We start from the raw sequence: 18701 nt of genomic DNA on the forward strand, positions 1-18701 counted from the left end.
AACTGCATAGCGAAAAAAGCCGATTAAAGGTAACCTCAGCACACAAATGTGTTATCATTTAATCAATGAACACAAAAACATTCGATGGTACAATAAATATGAAATACTGCACTGGTGTCAAACAACATCAGACTTCTTATTGCACTTTGTTTGAGTCTAACTATTGAAGCGTTCCTTGAAATCTGACTACAACACTGACATGCATATTAACAACATGCAACAAAAAAAATCAAGATAAACACACACAGTGATTCAAACTACGCTGCTACATTCTGTGTTTGATAGCCCTAAATGTAGACATGAGGCAACGGCCGGTGTCTTTAAACCGTAAAGGTGTTTCAAGTACAAGATTTTGGCGCTAAAACAGCCACACGTCGCTATCCCCAAGTGCTAACATCGCGGACGTGATGATTAGATGGGCTTGTAGAGCAGCGAGGTGACGTATTTCTTTTTGTATCTGTGGGTGGCACTCAGCACCATAACGCCGTCCTGCAAATTTAAAATCATTTGAATGTTAGGGAGGGTTCATTTACAACAACAAAAAAAATGTCATTTGCTTTTGTTGATTTTTCTATTAAGTGCACTCGCACCTTTATAGAGAGCGCGTAGAGATGGTTCAGCATCACGTGATTGGGTTCGGGCAGCAGGGCGGGGTCACACTGCCAAGACGGAAGGACGTGTTATCAAAGAAAAGAAAAAGTAAATGGACAAAAAAGATGACTAGTTGGCACTTACTGAAATATTTGTGTCCTTGTTGAGTATGACTTGAAGAAGGTGAGGAGGGAGTATGGGGGGAGTTTTGAAATGCCCTTCGGGTCGGAACACGTATTGACTCTGTCCGTATGGACCTGGAGGGGAGCTGGAAAGATCTGGAAGCCGAGGTGGGGTTAGTCAGCCACATTATTAAGCGCAGTAAGGAATATATATATATATATTTTTTAGTCTTCATAATTAGTATCAAAGTTATTGCCAGGAAAATGTTTTGACTCAATTTCTCTTTGGAAAAACACACACCCGATGTGTCAGAGCACTCCAGAGAGTCCACCTGCAGGGCATCAAACACCTCAAAATCAGACTTCTTCACTTGGATCAGGTTGTTGATGGTGCCTAGCTGGCTTGTCACCACTGGCTGGAAAAGAAGAATAAAAACTGGGTGGAAGATCTCTCAGCAGGTCAAGAAGTCAAACGTACCTCCGAGGGATCGTGCAGCCATTGCCCGTCCACGAAAAACTTGTACTGGTGCTCTCCTTCGGGCAGGTCCAGGATTGCTACAAAGTCACTGTGGCTTTGTGAAGAAAAAGAAAACAGAATGACATTCAAGTGAATGTTTTTTACCACAGAAAAACAATTTGTAACCACAACTTGATACCTTTTATTGAGCGGTATCTTGTTGCTCCAGTTATTAAAAGAGCCAGCGATGTAGACCTCCTTCCCTCCTCCAGCCCATCGGATCACCGTGGGACGAGCCTGAGGAACCGTTTTCACCAGGTCGTCCAAATCTGGGGTGAATTCTTTCTCGCCCAACACCTGTAATTGTGACAAATAACTACAATTAAAGGAACGTCTATGTTTGTAATGTTCGGACCGCGTGTTCCTGCCGTACCTTAGAGTCTGCCCCGCGTGTGTTGAAGATGTTGGGGTCGTCCGTACTGTCCACCATCTTGCTGCTGGGTTCGAGATCCTTGTGACCCCCGCTGCTGTCCATACGATGACCTTTGGCCCCATGGCGGTCCGCAGACACTCGGTCACTTGTGTTGCCCATCACGCCGCACCATTTACACCACTAGAAAAAAGCAAATGAACATTCTACTACCAAAACACTTATATTATTTGGAATATAGAATAATTATTTCCTTCAAATGTCTGTAGAGGTTCACTCTGGCCACAAGAGAGCATTAGTTATGGTCGATGACATTTTGTTGCATCACCCTTTGCCCCTGTGAGTGCTCCTATTTGATTTATTATTATTTGTGTGTGTTGCTAGTGCATACTAAGTTGTTTATGATCATCGTTGAGACTTTTTTTTATGTTTGCAGAGCTCCTTCATCTCTGTCAATAAATGTTATATGACATTGAGGAGTGCATTTCTTCATTGTCCAGAGCGTTGGATGACAACCATCAGCAAAGGTGAACATGTCGTATTTTCCAAGTTGTAACCTCCACACATCACAAACGTGTATTTTTAGCTGCTGCGTCGCTAGGCTAAGCCTTAGGCTGTGTCACCACGAGCAGGCCGCTTTATGGTGTTGGTAATCGTCCATGGTGTCGTTTTTAGAGCATGACAACGCAAGGAAAGTTAGTTGTTAAAGAATCGGTTGCAAAAGTGGCGGAGAACTCACCTCAGTGTTTATCAGTGCTGCTGTCTTTAACCGAGGATCCTCCTCCTCGAGTCTGTACGCATTTATAATAGAAAATTTGAGTGGGTCGCGCCGCTACCGCGAAACGTCCGCCATATTGTGTGTGGCAGTGCAGCCTGCAAACTAATCCAAGGAGACGTAACTGTACTGTGCAGTGTGCTTCATTCCTGGTGTTTATATGCATTAGAAAATGCAAAGAACTAGCCACAAAAAATAGAATAAAATTTAAAAATGCTGTTTTAGGAAAAGGCTTTTGATTTGGTTGTATTATGAGGTTTGAAAGCCTCCTTCTGTAGCTAAGTACAAGTTACAAATTAACATAAATGCCAAGGTGTCCGTTGCTTTAAAACACATCTAGTTTTTGTAGCCTGTTTAATGAGCAATGATGTCATTCTTTTCTAAAAAAAATAAAATAAATGGAGTCAATGTTGGCTGAGCAGTAAATATTTTTCATTAAACATAACCATCAATTCAATTTTTTGGTCGAGATAACATTTCAAATTAGACAACCTGTTTGATTTTGTATTTTCACAGTTTTATGTTTGCATTTGCATACAGTTCCGTCTTTTGAGTCAAGTATTGTTTTCAAAGTGTGTACATTTCTCAGCAGCAGGAAGACAAAAAAGCATGCTTAAAATAGAAACGATTCATATTTTAGCTAACAGCGGATCATCCTTAGTGCAATACAGTACATCTGAGCAGAGGCCTCCAGTGTAAACTGGCGTAAGTCATGCCGGACGGCTATTTCAGGTCATTGAGCTCCGTCCACACTTGTTTGCTTGCAGTGTCATTTGCTGATTCCCAAACCAATCTTCATGTACTCGTAAACGACGTAGCTGATGCTGACAGCCGGGATGACCTTCATAAAGTTTGGCAGGATACCTCGGTATAGTCCAAAAAAGCCATCTTTAATTATAATGTTCTTTAGTAGGGAACTCATGGTGGGCTGGTCTGAAGCATTCAGGGATGCTGAAAAGAAATACATTTGTGAATGAAAACAGTTGTTAAAAGAAAAAAAGGCAAATTGTGATGAGCATTTTAGGTTCACCCTGAAATTTCAGGAAAAATTAATATCCTCACTTTTTTTTTTATATAAATTTACAGCAAGCAAACACTGCTAATCTCTTAGCATAACTAAACTGAACACGCTAAAGGCACTTTATAATGATGTTGACCCACACGTCAAAAACAAGTTTTGCATTACCAGAGGTAAATATTTCCTCATGTTTACATTAGCATGTTAAATTCATCCCTTGGGTTCGCTTTACCTCTTGCTTGCATACGCGTGCGTACGAGTGCGAGCGGATAGCTGGCCAGCTGTCCGCAGGTACTGGAAATGGTCCCGCAACCCAACAACACAAGAACACCTGGATTAGCCGAATCTTTGGTGTGGTACGCGAGCCACGCGTTTTTTAGAGTCTGCAGAAAAGATGAATAATAAGTTCAGGAGTGGACTTTAGTTCATCGGTACGCAACGTTCGGCCTGAGTACCTCATAAACAGCAAGGTCTATCCCCGCGTAGGGAATAATGCCAAGTAAGTTTGGAACGTAGCCCTTGTAGAAGGCCTTGAGACCCTCATTTTTCAGGATTGTCTTGGCGCAATCAAACATTCCCGAATACTGGCCGGTTTTCCTTAGAGTCAGTCTAGTCTTTAAGACCTGAAGGAACGGGACAAAAAGTGCACAGTTAGAAAACAATGTGTTCTTTTCACTGCTATTTTAAATCTATATAGTTACTTTGTTGCATTTTAGTGGTTGATTTATAATGAAATTTTACCTCCATGGGGTAAATGGCAGTCTGTGCAGTAGCGCCGGCCAGCGAGCCGGACATGAACCTTTTGTGGGTCTGGATTTTTTCCCCTTCGGATGTTAGCAACTTTTTGAACTGCAATGAAAAAAAATAAAACGACATGCATCGCGGTACGTCGGCATACAAAATGGCTTCTAAGATTACCTGCTCATACGCCATGAATTTGATGGCCGTCTCCGGTGCGATCTTTAAAACGTTGATGCCGTTGCCCCTCCATAGTGAAATAGCGCCTCCCTCGACAATCATCTGCTTGAAACCTTTTGCTAGGCTTATTTTATTAGTTTTACTGGAGTGAACCTGCAGTAAATACATTTTCATTACATGTTCCCAGCCAAACTAAAAAAAACCTCTCGATTAAAGCGGATTTACCTGCATGAAAACCTTCAGCCGATCGAGCGGGGCCGTACCAGTGCGAGAGACGGAGCCCGCCACGGCGCCTGCGACGAGTTGCTTCCACCAACCGCCCGAGCTTTTCTCTTCCTCCGTAAACTCGTCTGGGATGGCGAGGCTGTCGCCTATATCCAGCACCTGCGCGCCACATGACTTCATTTAAACATGTTAATCCAAGTTCCTTTTTTTTTTTAGGTGTGATGTCACTGTTGACAGTCTGCATCCGACAAATATGATTGAACATTAAACTCAAGACTCACAACGGTCACATAGTACTATAAATGAACAAACGGTACTTCACTTAAAGGTCACTCAGTCGTAAATTCCCCACAGTGACGAAAAATAAACAATGACCTGCGCTGGAGTTAACTGAACTCTTCACAGCTTTTTAAATAAACATACGAAGTGTTTTCCCAAAAGCAAAAGCTGCGTGTCTGCTACTGACACGCGAGGTGCAGAACTAATTTCAAGTTATGTGATGAACTAAAACAGAAATTGGAAACCACGGTGGCCAGCCAGGTCATCTGTTTCCACCATTTTTGTATTCATCTATGAGGACATAAATGGCTGATCTTCAGATCCTCCAGGTGTTCTAATACTTTTGTCCGTATCTCAAGCAGCATACAATATATGATTCCAGACTTGGCACTCGCCACTTCATTTGGATTAAGAGCCAGTGGGAGTGATACAACAAAACTGACCTAATTATTTTCGACAGCCAGTCTTCCTAAGCCAAAATGTTTACAGCGGAGAGAAAAATCTATAAAAGCTATCACAGGGCGACTATTGGAAAACACGTGACCTGATCGCACTGCAAGTTAATTGCGGGAATGCTCTCGTCTGCATACAAATGAGACGTACCGTAGAGTGTTTCCAGTAGCGTATGATCTCCTGCAGGTTGTGAGCGGGGTGGAACAGGAAATGTTCCCTCCACTCGTTCCAGTCAACCATCATTGTGCCATCGATGTCCATGCTGGAAGAAACACAAATTTGATTCAGCAAAGGGACATTGAGTCTTTTAATATTTGTCAATTCCAGTTGAGTGGCTTGACAACATGACTGTGGAAAATACTGCTCAGCAAACCTTTGCAGGATTTTCAAAGCATCCACTTTCTTGATATCCAAGCCCAGTTCTGCAAGGGACTGCTGGATCTCGGTGGCATCAATGCGCCCTGACGTAAAGTTGCAAAATGTGTTTTTCTTGAAAGAATGTGTGAATTCCTGCAGAAGGTTTAAACGATGATGCAACTCCTACCGTCGTTGTTTTTGTCCAGACTCTTGAACGTCAGCCGCAGTTTTTTCTCGTGCTCCTTTAAATATTTGGTAAACTCTTGAAAGTCCAAACTGCCGTCCTTATTCTGGTCACCGCTCATCACAATTTTCTGCAAGCACACACACACACGCTCATTCTTGCCAGCACTTTCCAGATGGAATGCATGCAAAAGAAAACCGATCGAAGAAGGCTCCAAGTGTGCACAAGTTCATGGCCGAGCGAGGGCTGTACCTGAGCAGCACCTTGTCGGAACACACCCATTGCTTTCAGGCCCGCACGTAGTTCGGCGACATCCACCTTGCCGTCTTTATTCGCATCAAGTTTTTCAAACAGGTCCTGGTAGGAACACTCACTGTCTGCATCCCAGCACCGGGCTCTGGGGAGTAAACCGCTCAGCGCCATCCGAATCATGGTGCAGGTCGTGTGCAAGCAGCGAGTGCGAGACTAAATATCTTTTTAATCCATGTTGGCAGCGACCCACGACGTTGGAGCTTCAAAATAAAAACTCTAGAGGTGTGTTGGCGAAATCGTTATTAGGAAATTGGCAATACGATCGCTACGCAAGGAGCTCCGTGGCTTTCCAAGGGGGGAACTGCAGTACTTATAAGGGCGGAGCTACGACGGCTGCTACGCTATTCGCAGCATTTTCTGCGGAAAAACAACTGAATTATAAAACGTTCCGGGAAACACAACCCGTGGACGCGAGGATTCTAGCATGTTGTCTTGAAGGTTAATTCGTCTTACTTGCCAGCATGAGTATTTACTACAAAAAGAGAGAACGAAGCAGGAAATGCCAGGCCTTATCTCTCCATCCATCAGCACGGACGTATCGTTTGAAACACGCAGTGTAAGGTTTCCTCAGGTGCAGTGCAATATTTGGCCGCTTGAGGGCAGCATTTCATTGCAAATTGCTGCCGAGATAACCACTGAATTCAGCATTTTTTTTTTCATAACACCCTATGTGTTATTTTAAATTTTGAGCAAAAACTGTTATCTGCTCTTTCATGTACAATATTAAGCAATTTACTTAAAACCAAATGATCTCTAACAGAGCTATAGTAAAAACGTTTACCTGCATGACTGCAATGCGAGTTCTATTTATTTTCATTTACAGTGAATTCGAAAAGGGATTATAGACTTTGTAGTTTCGTCATATTTTTGAGTCGTTTAGTGACGGACAGCTGCGTTTTATGACTTTTTCACGACTGGAGCGTCGACGTCTGCTCAAAAAACACATTTGTGGTGGAGCGACGAGCGAGATTTGAATGGCAAAATGTGAATGAAATTTGTCAGCGTTGCAGCCAATGAAATGATGCTACGTCACCAGCGTCTCGGTCTACAAGTAGCGGTTGGGAAGGAAGAAGTCCGGTTGAGGTTCAGAAAAGGTTTTGAACCGCTGAGGGGGCAGAAAGTCCAGTGCACCGCCGTCTGTCGCACTTGTCCCACTTCACGGAGAATGTCGTTCTTTCTCATGAAAAAAAGATTCGAATTCAAAGTGGACTTCGACTTGGAGGAGCTGTCGTCAGTGCCATTCGTCAACGGCGTCTTGTTTTGCAAAGTTCGACTCGTACACGGCGCTTTCGTCCAAGAGTCTTCTCGGTGAGTTTGGACTTTTAGGCAGCTATTTTTAGCAGCCGGTCACATCACCCGGAATATTTAGGATTTTTGGTGTTGACGTAAACATTGTGTATGAAATGGAGTTGATGATGTTTGGCGTAAGTGACGTTTAAGTATTAAATTTAAAAGTACAGTTAAGAATATTTAAAAGTTTCTTATTGTACAAGGGAGTATCTTAACTTATTGGGAATACTTCAACATATGTCATTTTGTGCAACATTTCAAGTACTTCTATTACTTATTGTACAAGTGAGTACTTTAACATATTGTATTGGGTACAAGGGAATACTTTAACTTCACTTATTGTACTAAGAAGTACTTTAACTTTGCCAACTCTACTACGGTATATGTGTTCAGCAACATATGGACAAAGAGGTTAACAAGTCTGCTTTGTCATTCCATTCATACAAAAGTCAAATGTGCAGACATTTTAAGGACACCATAGTGATAACCAAAATAAGACCAATAACTTCCTTCCTTTGCACTGGAAAAAAAAAAAACAGCCAACTGTTCATCCAATATGAGTCACTGTGGAAAAACGAGCTGAGACGTAATTCGTGCCAGCGCCGCTGTTAATTGTCAAAACATCACCATGGCAATGGTTTGCTAAGACAAACCAAACTTTGTGCACACTATTTTCTGGGCCTCTAACCACATAGTCAGAATTGTCACTTTCTGAACCAGAAACAGAAAAAAATTAAGCCCTACCTGTTGTTAAAGTTTTTCCCTGTGCTTTTTTTTTCCCCCCCAGGGAGCCCGTCCAAGCAAACTGTGTGCGCTGGAGGAAGCGATTCTCCTTCATGTGTAAGATGAGTGCCAATGCCCGGACAGGTGTGCTGGATCCATGTGTGTGTCGGGTGTCGGTGCGCAAGGTACGCGACACGTTTCCAGTCTCCAAGATTTGTCACTTCTAATATGAAGTCCAAAAATATGCTCGCGATCTATAATAAAATCATCCCATTTGCATCCTGGAGTATGCAAACTAATTTCTGTCTTTTTCCCATTCCAGGAATTGAAGGGTGGGAAAGCATTTGCAAAGGTATTTCTTCCATGAGTTTCAAAATCAATAATCCTTTGGAACAATGTTATCACGACTTTTATACGCCAGCAGGACTTTGGTGTATTATTTACACAGTGAATGTTCTTAAGCTTGGTTCCGGGTTACTAAGTAAAATATCTGTAATTCAAAACCCAGGCTGTTAACAATTAACTATTTTTGCCATGTCTTACTTCCTCAATATATTTGTATTCCTCATATCCGTGTGCAGCTGGGCTTTGCTGATTTAAACCTGTCTGAGTTTGCTGGATCGGGCAGCACAACACGAAGATGTCTCCTGGAGGGATATGACACCAAGAAAACTAGACAGGACAATTCAATTCTGAAGGTACCGTGCCAGGCTGTGGAGATTCGTCTCCAAACCGTAATAGATGGTGCTAGAATGAAATGCAGTCAAAAAAACAAAATCAAATCTTCTGATGCCACAAATGAGGCTTATCTTGTCTTCCAGGTTGTCATCACAACACAACTTATGTCTGGAGACCCCTGTTTTAAAGCGTAAGAATGCCCTCTTTGACTCAAATCTGAAAATTGTTTCGAGTATAATTGCTAACGGAGGTTTTCAAATTAAATTTTTGTCTTCATCATACGAAAACTACTCACCCTTTGAGCTTAGTCTCTGCTCAATAATCTTGACTTTCAAATTGCACTGCCTTTAAGGCATGCCACTATATGTTCTCGAAATCAAAACAAACATCCTGTCTGTCAGTACGCTGACGCACTTGCTTGTTTCTGATGTGAAAATGACCCACAGAGGGGAAAGTATAGTTTTGATCCTCAGCTTTCATCTGAGAGCTGATAACCCGCCGCCCGGTCATTCACGCTCCATCGCAAACAGCTGATAAGTGATAGCATCAACACCGAGGAAGAGTCGAGCCCTGTTTGGATGGCGGACAGTTCATAGAAAAGGATGTTATGTAACCGCTCGCTTCTGGCAAAGCTTGTGACATGTAGAAAAATTCCCCCGTGCACAGTTGTCACTTTCATCTGAAATTTACTCCATTACATTTACTCAAGTAACTTGTGTATAGATAGTTTCATCAAGATTATTTTTTTGTTTTTTCAAACCCAGAAAAATTTGTCAACATTTAATATTTGCTGTAGCAACGCGCTTTACAAAAAATACAACAGAAAATATCATCTAAAATAAGACAACCATAAAAACTATCCCTCTGTATGCCTTGTCGTTTGAAGTGGTTATAAATGAAAGAGAAGAGATTCAAAGTCTCTTAAATGATATTATTCTAAAGCGCCACGACGCTTGCTTACGTTCAACTTTTGGCTACTCTGATAATAACACACAAGCTGCAGCCAGGAAACCGCCTTAAGTGTCGTCACGTTGCAGCACACTCACTCATCCCACTCAGTTACTCACTGCATGTGAAGAATTTATAGCACGGCCCGGCGCAATGGAATTATGATGCATTCTTTACTGTGCTTCCCCACCCTCGTCATTTGCGTGTGTAAACGTCGCTACACGGTAGAGACTAAAAGGTGTGTCTGCTGAGGTGTGTGCTACTAAAACGATGACAATTTGAATCAACTCGTGAGTCATTCACTTCCCAACTTGCGCCTGTCTTAATATCTGCTGTTTAGCCTTGACGTAAGCAAATTAGACTTCTTGGGGCCTGTTAAGTTAATAAATGTTTTCTCATTTACAAGAAGTTGGAAGTCAACGTCCATCACCCAACGGTCTTCTTTTAAAACGAATACTTCTCTTTCTGTCTCTTTGCAGCCCCTCATCCACAGCCATGACATTGGCTATACCACAGGCAGAGTCCGAGTGTCTCCTCGAGGAGCGTAAGGGAGGAGACATGCACACATCCCATTCAGCAACAGGTACTGATGCACACAAATAGCCTCTAATAAACCATAAGCTCAAAAACCGATGGTTAACTTCAGTAAAGTACAGAATTTCTTTCACGGCCAGCCTGCTTTTACCACTTGAGGCCGCTATAGCCATTGTTGAGGAAACGTAACCACATTTGCGATCCTTCACCAAGGCAAACTACAACCTCCACAACAAACATTTCATGATAGTTGGCCAAGAATTTGCAAGTCTACCTCAAATGCTGATTTTTGCACTACACAGGGACTCCAATTCCAGAGAAAAGGCTGGTCGGTAGTCACACTCGAACATCCAGCTACACCAGTCAACAGTCCAAAGTTTCAGGTACATTCACACATGTCTCCACTCTGGGAGAAATACATTACTCACTCTCATCTTATCATTTTGATTTTATTTTACAGGCTACAGCTCAAACCATTCCAGTTCACCAGATCTGAGCCATCGAAGGAACGCGTCAGGAGGGTCAGCCTCGACCGGCATCGGCAGTACCCCAGAGCCCAGTGAGCATCAGGCTGAGAGAGCAGACAAGGAGAGCCGGTCCTCTCCTTCAAACCCGGCAAGCTCCCAACACACTACGGAACCGAACTCCACAGCTGCCAAAGCTTCGAGGTAACACACGCCCGTTAATATGCTCAAACCGTTTTGAAGTCAATAAACTATCGTGCGTTTGCCATCGAGCACGTCTCCACGGTATCCCACCTTGTACTTGTGTGTGAATTAGACATCCGGTCAAGCAGAACTCAATGGAGAATCAGCTGACGAGGGTAAACGACACCAGGGTCAACGCAGACGACATCATTGACACAATCCTGCAGAGCCAGGATTTCAGCCACGGTATCTTGGACTCCAGTACAGAGGGTGTGTATGGCAAACTGGGAAGTCAGCTAGCATCCTGCTGATGGAGTCAAATTACGTTAAAGTGCACTTGCAAGAGAGCTCTCCGCTTGTGGTGGCGAGGTAGAAAATGGACAGCATTGCTCAGCTGCTGAATTCATCATTCATTAAAAGAACTCTTATAATGTTACATCAGGCTGTTTAATTCATCATCCAATTAATCAGTTGTCGTTAATGTATTCTGCCAAATCGTTGACCTAAAACAATCCATATCGATCTGGCCCTAACTGTATTACACAAACAGTACATTGATAATCCCTGCCTCAAAATTTTGCAGCAAGTGGGAAAGCCCATTCATTTACAACGGCGTGTCCGCCAGAGGGCGACATTTCCCCGTTAGCGCTCCAGCGGGAGCTCATAGAAATCAAGTGGGAAAGCCCATTCATTTACAACGGCGTGTCCGCCAGAGGGCGACATTTCCCCGTTAGCGCTCCAGCGGGAGCTCATATAAATCAATCCGAACGCCTGGAACTCTTCCCGGGCGTGGTGCACGGGGTGCCCTAGGTACGATCCCATGATCACTTCTAACCACATAACGCCAAACTGATTTTAAAAACTGGCACTTATTGAATATTCACAAATTGGAATTGTGTGTCTTGTCATTGCAGAGGAAGGACTCAGATTGTTTGTCGGTCCCGGCGGGAGCACAGCTTTGGGAAGCCAGCACACTCGGTGGGTGTTATGTAATTATGGAATGCATCTTCTCCATTTCAGGGATTAAGTCCACATGTCTGTCCTTGTTCTTGAAATCTAAATATGTGTGCCATTTTCTCTTTCAGGGTTGCAGCGGGACCATTTGAGCAGGTGGTGATCAAGCGATAAGCTTTGAGAAGCCTGTGAGCATGGTGAAGGGTACCCTATTACAGCATTTTAGGAAATGGCGTCACAAGCTCCCCTCTCAGAGGCGGCAGCTGTGTACAGAACAGCAGAGGATTTACTTACAGCTTCTGCAGCCCAGGAAAGCCCTCGAGTGTCCAACAAGTGCAGTTGAAGGCCACAATGAACAGGGTTTTGGCAACTGAGCAGGAATCAGTCAATCTGGAATCGAGATGTACATTTCAAGAAAAGGGTATTTGTGTCATGAATACAAAATTATGACTTTTCAATATTTTAGTGTACAGTACATCATGCCATTTTGTTTTTTTGCATATTTTATTGGGGATGTGTGAGAATGAATGAGCTACCATTTCACAGAATCTTTATTTATTTTACAAAAATTCAAGACACATTTTATTTCCTTCATCATGATTTGTGACCCTGAATACTGCAAAGCTTACGCTTGTGGTAAGTGAAGGGGTTATGACATAGAGCAGCACTGTGTTCTATGGATTCTATATGCAATACTGTGTAAATAATTTTGTCAAGTAAATTACTGTCTTGTAATAATGCACTTATAAATGTTAAACACTAATGCTTCTAAAATGGTTTTATTTTAAGTGCTATATTTTAATTAAGCTTGGTGCTCAATAAATGACTGCACTCTTCACAGATTCATAGAAAACCTTGAATGTTCTTTATGAATCAAGTTTTCTGGTATACAGTACTGAGATGGATTTGGAAAGAAAAAGAGTACTTTATACAGAAGAAAATTTAAAGTGTCTTCGCAAAATAAAGCATGAGAAAATACCAATTAAACACTTTGATCTATTGTGATATTCAGGCTAATATGTATGAATTAAAATACTACTTGCAGTATTAGTCAGTTTATGGTCAGTGTTTATTGCCATTTGGTAAAAGAGAATACAAGGTTGTACTGTTCTCATATTTACCACTGTAATGCCATTTAGATTCACTTGTAATTGTTGCAATTGTTTTAATATTGAGCCATGTAGGGTTTTTAAATATTTTTTAGCCCAATGACACTTTTGAAACAGTCATGCTGGTGTTTAGATTTTGAAACTGTTTATTATACCAAACAACGTTTTAAACAAAAGTTAAGGGAATCTACCCGTTGGGATCATGACTGCGCAAGTTTTGCGCCGCCGTGACGTCACATGCGTAAAATAAAATCCAATGTATAAGGTATGGAAAAATGTAGTATTGCAGTGTGTAAACCAAGTTGCTATCTCATATATTAAGAAAAAATAATAACCTCCAGAAAAATTGCAATTGGTTACGTTCGAGTGAGTCAGCAGGTGACCCCATCTGCTACGTTGTCAGTAACACTTTTAAAAAAATTAAAGGCAGTTATTACATTTTTAGAATCACTGTTGAAATATCTAGGCCTGATACTCACATAACATCCATTTGTAATTAAATCCAACATCATAGCATCCTTAGGACATTTACCCCCAAATATGTACTCCACCATCCCACGTTGACGTACGCGAGACAGCCACTGCACCACTTCACCACCATCCAGTTCCGGTTCCACTTAGCATCACAGGCAAGCACATTAGCTGCAACGACGACGGCGGGAAGTTGTCATCTTCGATTCCCCACCGATTCTGCGCTGATAACACACCAAATCGGCTACAATCGGGATTCAAGTAAAGGACAAAACAGATGGATTTGTAACTGGAAAGAGGCCAACAGTACTTGAAAAGATCGGCGTCGCGGTATTTAGCCAACATGGCTAACATGGGGGGCCAGGCCATGAACAAGCCTGCAAACAAACATGGCAACGTACTGCCCCTGTGGGGCAACGAAAAGACTATGAATCTCAACCCGATGATTCTTACCAATGTCCTGTCCTCGCCGTATTTCAAAGTTCAGCTTTATGAGCTTAAGACGTACCACGAAGTTGTGGATGAAATCTATTTCAAGGTAACGTTGAACGATGCTAATCTGCATGCTAATAAGCTAACCGTAGCTTGCTATGCTAGCGTGTCGATGCTACAACGTTCGAGTATCTCGAAATTATTTGCGAGTCACCAATCTATATAATTTACGCTATCTCAATTCGAATTACTGTATATTTGTGTGTTCATTATTCTTAACACAACGTGTCTAAATGATCTAAATAAATATATACAATGTGTGAAGCTAACTGCTAACAATGCTGTAGTAGCACATCTTTATTTAAAATGCAAGAACAATCAAATTTTAAGTTGTAAATGATGGAGGTACCATATAACATCATAATTTATGCATTAATTTTTTTCACCAATGTATTTTTCTAATACTTGGTGTATATTATGTAATTATTTCTATAATAGTCTACACTAGTGTCTGCATTCACAAAAAATGTTAGTTTCTCTTGTTTTCAAGAACCCTCTTACATCGGAAAGAGGTCAGAGAACCTTTTTAAAATTATGCGAATTGTTGAACTATTTGTACAATACAAGCCGTTTTTGATATTGATAGATGTCACATTTAAAACCAAAATAGCAACATGTTAGAAAAGTCAACCTGTCAAAATCTGAATGGAATACAACACGTCAAGCATTTGAATCAGATGATGTTAATTTGTGAAATCTATTGTGTTATCGGCACAAATGTCAACTTGATGATTGTGTTTTCGTGCAGGTGACTCACGTTGAGCCATGGGAGAAAGGAAGTAGAAAGACTGCAGGTCAGACTGGAATGTGCGGAGGGGTAAGTGGGAAGTACGTGCTTTTTCTTTTCCCCATCATCAACCCTCTTGTTGTCCTCCCAAACCTCAATGACATTTTAGGATATTACTAAATTCAAAAGACTACCAATTCAATTATTGTAGGGCAACAAATATTTTTATCCAAACTTGAATTATTCATTGTATGTTTAATCAAACTACATGACTGTCTGATAGCTCAATGCTAACACGCAGAAGGGTTAGGAAAACTAACATCAGTGTCGCCCTAGTTGTAAACATAGTCAAATGATCCCGAACCTTTTGAACACAAATGCCCAATAGTGGACATTGCTGATTGTTTTAGTGTGCTAATGCGGTCTATAGATGTTCTCAACTTGATCCCCTCTAGGTTCGTGGAGTTGGCACGGGTGGCATCGTGTCAACCGCCTTCTGTCTACTATACAAACTGTTTACGCTCAAGTTGACGCGCAAACAGCTGATGGGCCTCATCACACACACGGACTCTCCCTACATCCGAGCACTTGGCTTCATGTACATACGGTATGATTCTCGGTCGGTCATGTCCGCTGCGTTCAGCGAGCGCCTGATTTTTGACGTGCTCTTAAATCTCATCCAGATACACACAACCCCCAGCCGATTTAATAGACTGGTATGATGACTTCATGGATGATGAGGAGGTATGTCATGCCTGGTAATACTTTCATGTTTCTATTTTTCACTATGAACCACATGCAATCCATGAATTGAAACTGACCCCGCCCCCTCCCTTCTTGCTGTGATGCGCATAGCTGATTTTTCACCTTTGCCTTCATTTGGCTTAATTATCCTCAGTTTTGTCCTCCAAACCTGAGTAGCTAGGTTACTTGCTCACTTCCACGCTGCTGGTTGTTGTCAGGGTAAGTACCTTAAATGACGCAGAGTACATCTTTCACTAGTCATGTGTAATTTATTTTAAGGCATGTCCATATGGTTTTGTCAAGATTTGACCAGGACTAGTTGCACAAAAGATTTCTCTGTAATTGGCCCTTGCATTGATGCGCACATTCAAGCCTACTTTTCATGTAGCAATGTTATTGCACTCACTGGGCACTTTACAAGGTATGGCTGCACAATCTTAATGAGATACAAATAACTAATTAAAAAAAAAACGGATAGTTTTTTCCATATATTAGTCTTAATAAATGAGAATATTTTTTTTCTGACAGTAAATCAATAAACACATATGACATTTATACGCAAGCCGCGATGACCATAGTGGATGCCCAGGCATTTACCATGAAAACAAGCTAACAAACGGCTAGCTCGCCAACAGCCAGCCGTTAATCTTAGCGCACCGCAGCCGACTCAACACCCAAATTTGCTGACTCGCACATCAATCACCTTTTAAAGCCACACACACTCAAAGTCACAGGTAGTAGCTGCAACACGTTTATATTACTATCAGCATACTTAAAAACGTACACTGCTGCAAATAAAAGCCACAACTAAGTGTAATGTCACTCAGAAATGAGCATTTCTATTGTTGTCGAAAATCCGATGCATGGATGTCATGAAATTGTTCAGCTGTACCGATTGTTGTGCTCAGTGTTTTTGTTTGATTCCAGGTGTGCAACCAGGCCTCCTTTGCTTTTCTGCATTCTACCTAATTGTAATATTCACATATCTCAAGAATTCCTAATCCTAAACAACTGGTTAATTCCCCTGTTTTTTTCTTTAGATGCCCATTGTGCTGCAGGTGAATTGGATAGTGTATCTCAGCACTGTTGGTTTGCGTGTGTGAGTGCAAAGCGGCTGTTCACCATCATACAAAGCAAACGAACATTTCAAGCGGGGGGTGCACTTGCCTCCCCCCCCCCCCCCCCCTCCGCTCACATCTGTGCTTCCACCGTGGCCTGTTGTCTCGTCACAAGCTCGACGAGGCTCCCATTATGCTGAAGAGGGAAGGAGGAGGCAACTCGTGTTTCCGTCTCTCCCGTTTTAGCACAGTGAGGACCGAGCCCAGTGTAGTCAGATTACTCACCTCATCTACTCTCAATTTCAAAAGTAGATGATTTGGTGGCGCGGAAGATGGGGTGGGACTAATCTGTTTCCATTGCCCCCTGTGTGAGTACAGATGTCTGCTAGACAGCTTAGATGAGCCAAACTATGTGACACTTTCACCTGTTTTCCCCTCCATGTGGTAAAAGTTAAAGGCAGACACATTTGACTAGAGAGATTAAGCTAGATGAACAGAGGTGAAGGCTCAGTACTCGGCCATCACATATTGCCTTTTGACTTGCAACAATGACACCATGCGCCTGCCCACGTGTTAAGCCGTTTCCCGTCGGCTCCCTGCCGCCATTTGATTCCAGGAGCTGGACGTGAAGGCGGGCGGAGGCTGCGTGATGACGGTCGGCGAGATGCTGCGCTCCTTCCTCACCAAACTAGAGTGGTTCTCTACTCTGTTCCCTCGCATCCCGGTGCCTGTGCAGAAGAGCATCGACCAGCAGATGAAGAGCAGGCCCCGGAAGGTGCCTCAGAAGGAGCCCCAGGAGGAAGATGAGGCCTTTGACGAACCGGGGCGGCAAGGGGAACGTCGTCGTTCCAGGTCAACCGCCATAGAAATTTGCTGGCATCGTATCGCCAAATGAATACACATTTCCAACAGTTTAGATTAATTTGTGATTTTTAGAAATCAATATTTCCTGCAATTTTTTTTTTTTTGCCAGTAGCACGGCATTGTAATTAACCGCGGTGTTCTTTCCAGGAGCCCCAGGCGGACACCAACCCCCAGACGCTCTCCAAAGCGGTCGAGGAGCAGGAGTCACCACCGGGAGCGAGACCGCCACGGCCCCAGCTACGACCGCGAGCTGGAAAGGGAGCGGGAACGTCAGAGGAAGGAGAGGGATGCCAGGGAGCGGGATAGGGAAAGGGTAGAGAGGGAGAGGAGACGATCTCGCAGCGTGGAACGAAACCACCAAGAGCGACGCGAGCGGCGAAGAAGCCGTAGCGGCAGCCGGGACAAAAGGAGCGAGCGCAAGGAGAAGGAGCGCGACGGAGGCGACGACAGGAGCAAGAGGAAGGAACGGGACCACCACAGGGAGCGACCCGCCGAGAGGGACAGGTCCAGGGAGAGGAAGAGCAAAGGGGAAAATGACGAAAAGAGGCACAAAGAGGACAGGGAGAGGCACAGGGAAGAGCGCAAGGCCAAGAGGTCGAGCAGGAGTCGCAGCCGGGAGAGGCGGCACAAGAGCGGCGGCGGCGGCGGCGAGGAAAAGAGCAGGAAAAGCGACAGCAGTCACAGTAGAGAGAAAGAACGAGACGGAGAGCAACGCCCGCACAAACGCAGTCGCAGCCGAGAGAGGAGCCATCACCCGAGAGAGACCAACAACGACCACAGCAAACACGGCGACAGACGAAGGAGTCCCAGTGTTGAGTAATGTCACGTTTTTTTTTTTTTTTTTCCTTCTATCCACTTCTTGTCTCAGACTGAATGCCACCTGGAATCGTCGTTTGGTTTTTGACCTTTTCACGTCCTAGTAAGCTATCAGGATTTTTAATTTTTGTACGGTTCATTGTTTTGACCCCTGGAAAATGTTTTTTTTTTTGTATATACTGTTTCAAAGACACACCAGGCAGGAGTTGCATTCTTTCATGTGGCGGCAACAGTCAGGCCTAGCCTACATGCTACAATGTTTGTCCTCGTACCTTGATTTCTGTTGAAAAAGAAAATGTCACTTATGCATCAATGATCTTTGAGAAGGAGATAAGCGATTCTGTTCCTGATTCTGTAGACCTCCTGAGAATGTTGTAATCCCCTCAAGTAGAGTCCGCAAAGGGTTCAGCTGAGACCCCTGCTTGTCATGTGTCTGGGTTGTTGCTCTCTTGCATTTTGTTTTCTAATAAAACACTTTTATGAATAACGGAATTGTTTTCTTTTTTTTCAGGACTGGAAGAAACG

At 43.0% G+C, this 18701-nt stretch overlaps 4 protein-coding genes across 9 annotated transcripts; 2 read left to right on the forward strand and 2 right to left on the reverse strand.

The window, feature by feature from the left end:
* Nucleotides 1-45: 45 nt before the first annotated feature.
* Nucleotides 46-1762, reverse strand: prkab2 (protein kinase, AMP-activated, beta 2 non-catalytic subunit). Its single transcript, XM_061295932.1, has 7 exons — nucleotides 1604-1762; nucleotides 1370-1527; nucleotides 1192-1285; nucleotides 1015-1129; nucleotides 736-869; nucleotides 591-659; nucleotides 46-489 (listed from the first exon to the last, which is right to left on the reverse strand). Exons 1-7 carry the CDS (start codon nucleotides 1760-1762, stop codon nucleotides 412-414), a joined length of 807 nt encoding a protein of 268 aa, XP_061151916.1. The 3' UTR covers nucleotides 46-411.
* Nucleotides 1763-1778: 16 nt separating this feature from the next.
* Nucleotides 1779-12737, forward strand: LOC133165986 (EEIG family member 2-like). Of its 2 annotated transcripts, none has more exons than XM_061295931.1 (11): nucleotides 1779-2127; nucleotides 8199-8319; nucleotides 8457-8486; nucleotides 8716-8832; nucleotides 8956-9002; nucleotides 10240-10343; nucleotides 10597-10677; nucleotides 10755-10962; nucleotides 11075-11211; nucleotides 11856-11919; nucleotides 12027-12737. In XM_061295931.1, the coding sequence occupies exons 1-11, from the start codon at nucleotides 2060-2062 to the stop codon at nucleotides 12067-12069; spliced, it is 1020 nt and encodes a 339-aa protein (XP_061151915.1). In that variant the 5' UTR covers nucleotides 1779-2059; the 3' UTR covers nucleotides 12070-12737. The 2 variants fall into 2 exon arrangements, with proteins under 2 accessions (XP_061151915.1, XP_061151914.1); XM_061295930.1 differs by lacking the exon at nucleotides 1779-2127 and adding an exon at nucleotides 6962-7429.
* LOC133165985 (mitochondrial adenyl nucleotide antiporter SLC25A24-like) lies at nucleotides 2786-6700 on the reverse strand. Of its 2 annotated transcripts, none has more exons than XM_061295928.1 (10): nucleotides 6062-6700; nucleotides 5813-5939; nucleotides 5642-5729; nucleotides 5419-5530; nucleotides 4537-4695; nucleotides 4312-4464; nucleotides 4135-4242; nucleotides 3849-4016; nucleotides 3626-3776; nucleotides 2786-3326 (listed from the first exon to the last, which is right to left on the reverse strand). In XM_061295928.1, exons 1-10 carry the CDS (start codon nucleotides 6239-6241, stop codon nucleotides 3145-3147), a joined length of 1428 nt encoding a protein of 475 aa, XP_061151912.1. In that variant the 5' UTR covers nucleotides 6242-6700; the 3' UTR covers nucleotides 2786-3144. The 2 variants fall into 2 exon arrangements, with proteins under 2 accessions (XP_061151912.1, XP_061151913.1); XM_061295929.1 differs by having other exon boundaries at nucleotides 6184-6699.
* Nucleotides 12738-13592: 855 nt separating the features above from the next.
* Nucleotides 13593-18663, forward strand: prpf38b (pre-mRNA processing factor 38B). 4 transcript variants are annotated; one of them, XM_061294770.1, is made up of 8 exons: nucleotides 13593-14013; nucleotides 14716-14784; nucleotides 15150-15301; nucleotides 15378-15452; nucleotides 16366-16409; nucleotides 16479-16537; nucleotides 17113-17348; nucleotides 17508-18663. In XM_061294770.1, the coding sequence occupies exons 1-8, from the start codon at nucleotides 13819-13821 to the stop codon at nucleotides 18178-18180; spliced, it is 1503 nt and encodes a 500-aa protein (XP_061150754.1). In that variant the 5' UTR covers nucleotides 13593-13818; the 3' UTR covers nucleotides 18181-18663. The 4 variants fall into 4 exon arrangements, with proteins under 4 accessions (XP_061150754.1, XP_061150753.1, XP_061150755.1 ...); XM_061294769.1 differs by having other exon boundaries at nucleotides 16366-16537; XM_061294772.1 differs by having other exon boundaries at nucleotides 13933-14013; nucleotides 14716-14795; nucleotides 16366-16537.
* Nucleotides 18664-18701: the final 38 nt, after the last annotated feature.

The sequence above is a fragment of the Syngnathus typhle genome, linkage group LG13 (assembly GCF_033458585.1).
Source record: "Syngnathus typhle isolate RoL2023-S1 ecotype Sweden linkage group LG13, RoL_Styp_1.0, whole genome shotgun sequence".
NCBI classification, from domain to species: Eukaryota; Metazoa; Chordata; class Actinopteri; order Syngnathiformes; family Syngnathidae; genus Syngnathus; species Syngnathus typhle.

What these genes read in the sequence shown, in the direction of transcription:
- LOC133165985 (XM_061295928.1), bottom strand. Translation starts at nt 6,241, where the DNA reads ATGATTCGGATGGCGCTGAGCGGTTTACTCCCCAGAGCCCGGTGCTGG. An exon ending in TCCGACAAGGTGCTGCTCAG is followed by an intron (nt 5,940 to 6,061) that starts GTACAGCCCTCG and finishes GTGTGCTTGCAG; the next exon opens with AAAATTGTGATGAGCGGTGA. An exon ending in TCTGGACAAAAACAACGACG is followed by an intron (nt 5,730 to 5,812) that starts GTAGGAGTTGCA and finishes ACTTTACGTCAG; the next exon opens with GGCGCATTGATGCCACCGAG.
- prpf38b (XM_061294769.1), top strand. Translation starts at nt 13,819, where the DNA reads ATGGCTAACATGGGGGGCCAGGCCATGAACAAGCCTGCAAACAAACAT. An exon ending in CTTGGCTTCATGTACATACG is followed by an intron (nt 15,302 to 15,377) that starts GTATGATTCTCG and finishes AATCTCATCCAG; the next exon opens with ATACACACAACCCCCAGCCG. An exon ending in GGGGAACGTCGTCGTTCCAG is followed by an intron (nt 17,349 to 17,507) that starts GTCAACCGCCAT and finishes TGTTCTTTCCAG; the next exon opens with GAGCCCCAGGCGGACACCAA.
- LOC133165986 (XM_061295930.1), top strand. Translation starts at nt 7,110, where the DNA reads ATGAAATTTGTCAGCGTTGCAGCCAATGAAATGATGCTACGTCACCAG. An exon ending in GTGGGAAAGCATTTGCAAAG is followed by an intron (nt 8,487 to 8,715) that starts GTATTTCTTCCA and finishes ATCCGTGTGCAG; the next exon opens with CTGGGCTTTGCTGATTTAAA. An exon ending in ACAGCTGCCAAAGCTTCGAG is followed by an intron (nt 10,963 to 11,074) that starts GTAACACACGCC and finishes TGTGTGAATTAG; the next exon opens with ACATCCGGTCAAGCAGAACT.
- prkab2 (XM_061295932.1), bottom strand. Translation starts at nt 1,762, where the DNA reads ATGGGCAACACAAGTGACCGAGTGTCTGCGGACCGCCATGGGGCCAAA. An exon ending in CACGCGGGGCAGACTCTAAG is followed by an intron (nt 1,528 to 1,603) that starts GTACGGCAGGAA and finishes TCACAATTACAG; the next exon opens with GTGTTGGGCGAGAAAGAATT. An exon ending in GGCTGCACGATCCCTCGGAG is followed by an intron (nt 1,130 to 1,191) that starts GTACGTTTGACT and finishes CTTCTTTTCCAG; the next exon opens with CCAGTGGTGACAAGCCAGCT.